This window comes from Branchiostoma floridae, chromosome 5 (genome assembly GCF_000003815.2).
Source record: "Branchiostoma floridae strain S238N-H82 chromosome 5, Bfl_VNyyK, whole genome shotgun sequence".
In the NCBI taxonomy this organism is placed as follows: Eukaryota; Metazoa; Chordata; class Leptocardii; order Amphioxiformes; family Branchiostomatidae; genus Branchiostoma; species Branchiostoma floridae.
This window is the reverse complement of record NC_049983.1, coordinates 19,912,435-19,915,622: the sequence shown is the minus strand read 5'-3', so window position 1 is coordinate 19,915,622 and position 3,188 is coordinate 19,912,435. Positions and strand designations below refer to the sequence as shown.

The window sequence follows — 3,188 nt, the reverse complement described above, 5'->3', positions numbered from 1 at the left end:
CAGCCACTAGTAACTGAGGAAGGGTTTATCTACAAACTTGCAGGTTCAGGGTAGCCCGGGTACCATCGTGGTTAGGCTAATGGAAAACTGTGGCACGTTAGTGTAACAAGTGAAGATACCCTAAGCAGAAGTTGGGGGTGGAAGATAGTTATGTTTCCGGACATACTTCAAAACATTAACAAGTTCCAGGAGTCATTATGGTACATAAGCATAAATTCAGAGTTTATTTCAAAAGACATTTACTGGCATCACATCTTCTATATAAGTGGCAAGAGCAGCTCATCAAATTACATCATTGATTGCAAAACATCAAGATTAAATATTATCATATTGCACAGATAAAATGTGCACAGTGACAAAAACAAGATGTTCCATCTCTGCACTTGTGCACAAAGTACAAACAAATTGTACATTTTCAAATCCTCAGGCTATATGTGTTTATCAATGCATCAAATTACAGTAAATCATTGCCAGGGTTACATTCTCACTAAATGATAACAAGTCATATTTTACAGTAAATAGCAGTTGGAATACAATGACAGAAAAATGCAGTTCCAATTGACAGTATAGAAATTCATTTTCATATTCAAGTTTACAGGTGAGCCCCTTTTCAATCCCATAAGACAAGGTTAACCCTTACTTGTCCAAATCTTTGTAAATTCATAATCTTTTCTTGACTTCAAAGGTCACCAGACAATGTCTTTGACTGATGCATTGAGTGATGAGTCCTGCTTTGGCAATTCCCAAAACTGACCTTGTTCTGCAGTTAACCAAGTTTCCATCTAATGGTAATCAAATCTAAGGTTGTATGCCTGTAATGAGTTTGGTCTACATCTATAACTAACAACACAAATCACATGAAGGTTGCATAGTAAAAACATGGATATCCCTAACTATTACCTATTCAGGCCACATTAACTTTGATTTTTATACATTTTCAAGTGATCATGAATCAAGCAAGAAGACAAGATGGAAACTAGTATCTTACTTCATATTCACTGCATAAAATTGTTTAACCAAGATACCTGGTACCCTCTTTCTCTTTGAACTCCATTTTCTATAAATTTTTATAGCTTAACATGATTCTTTTGAATCTGAGAAACAACCTATTAACATGACCTGGCCTGAAAATGCCACCAGCAGCAGTGCAATTGAATATGTATTTCATGCAACATCATGAACACATCATGCATTGCTATAGTTTTGATGTACAAATTATAGTAAGACAAAAAATTAAGCAGGATGCATGGAAATATAGGATACAAACAACAAAACACATCTAATCACAGTAAGTGGCTGATAGCCCCTGATTTTGCCACCTTGATTTAATTAGATGAACCCTGAACGATCCCTAAATGAATGCTACAGCACATTCTGCATATAAACATTTTGGTGACCTGAATCCTGAAACCTATGACAGTGTTCCTCATTGATATGTAGGACCAGTCTCTACTTCATTTGCACCCCGCTGATCTAGTTAGGGAGTCACCGGAGTCGTTAATTGGACTGTTCAATAAAGACGGTGGTGAGCACAACTGTCGTAAAGCAAATTTTAAGGCTTGCATCTGGAAGCGAGCAGCTGGTAGTGTTAATTATAAGGCTGACAGATGGGGATTTGGTTGGAAGAAACCATTACCAGACAACATTAGCACACATAAAGGGTTCTTGCTACAAGGAAACAAAAGATTTAACAGCCAATTTAGACAGCTTTATCCAACCCAAGAGTCTTTCCTTTACTTGCAATCCAAGTGCAGATTTGAATCTAATGATGTTGGAAGGTCATCAACTGTCATTTCCATTAAAGCAGCAATATATTCAACTTTTGCCAATATCATTTAATAACAAATGTACTCTACACTTCAACTGTACTTAACTACACTTCAAATTATTTGAAAACTTGCTCTATGTAAAACAGTGCAGCAGGAAGGATTTGAAGCGTAGCATCCAATTTTAATCTTTTAAAAGCATCTAGTTCTAATTTGAACAGATAATCAAATAATGGTGTGGGCTCCTATTACCTTATCTATTGTTGCATCACTTTCCTCTATGGAGGATTATATGGTGACAATGTATGTATTGTTTAGATTTAGTTGCTAAGACAAATAAACACACTTATGCAAACACTAAGGATGGACCTCTCTGTAATCTATCTCATTTTCCCCATGACACCCCAACTATTGCACAATTGTGGTATTTTTTTGAGAATAATTAGTGCTTTACCTAAGTACCCCAAGATTATATTCCTTTATATGCCATACAATTTCCAATCTGTTCACTGTATGGTGACTTGAACATTTAGGTCTCTCCATCTTGCACTATCAGCCAGGCAGCCAACACCCAGTCAGGCCTAGACAACACCATCTTATCTACATGCTTGTAGTTTTCCTTGATTAGAAAAATAACATCAAATTAGAATCCTGTAATGGTTTGACTCTAAGAGGAATCATGGAGTTAAGACATGTATGCTTGCACACTCTTGCAGCACCATTTTCTTTGCATGTATTTAATCTCTACTTTGATATGTGTAATCTTGTACTCTACTCCACAATCAGTTGACCATTGACTGGTTAATTCTATAGCCGTGAACTTAATCAATGAAAGTGGTGAATACCGCAGCAGTGAAATTTAAAAAAGAGTCCTCGTGCATGGAATTCACGACTTTTAGTGGTAAGGCTTTTGCACGAGGAAAATCTACATATGGCCATGGAATTCACCAATTCATGGTCTCCAAGATAGCTCATTAAAACCTCAGTCCACACTCAGGCAGAAGGAATCCTCTGTAGAGTCGTTGGGGGTGGTGGTGGTGGGGCTGTATTGCACATTGCGGAACTTCTTCTGCAGACCGATGACCATCCAGTTCCCCATGCTGTCGAAGGCGGGTTGGTCCCTCCGCCTGGCGGGTGTGCCTCCCGGGGATCGCACACAGTCCGTCTTACGCAGACTCCTACGCAGGTCAGACTTGATCAACCTCTGCAAGTCACCCTTATGGGGAAATAGAAGTGGCAAAGAGTAAGAATGGTAATTTGGTACAGTATCTATACATAGGAATATGATTAACGATTGTTTTACTTTAGGGCTAGCAAGTAAAATTGTTTACAGCCCTGAAAATATTATGGTTGGTAGGTAGTATTTTTTAGATCTCAGTGATATAACAAAAACTGAAAGTTCCTTTAAAGCAAACTATAACA

At 37.7% G+C, this 3,188-nt stretch overlaps 1 protein-coding gene across 2 annotated transcripts in view; it reads right to left on the bottom strand.

Annotated features, from left to right (window-relative positions):
* Positions 1 to 195: 195 nt before the first annotated feature.
* LOC118415403 (formin-like protein 5) overlaps positions 196 to 3,188 on the bottom strand; it is a 6,370-nt gene continuing 3,377 nt past the window's right edge. For both annotated transcript variants that reach the window (XM_035819995.1, XM_035819996.1), the window contains exon 5: positions 196 to 2,982. In XM_035819995.1, coding sequence (XP_035675888.1) covers positions 2,749 to 2,982 — 234 coding nt within the window. In that variant the 3' untranslated portion in view covers positions 196 to 2,748. The remainder of the gene's footprint in view (positions 2,983 to 3,188) is intronic.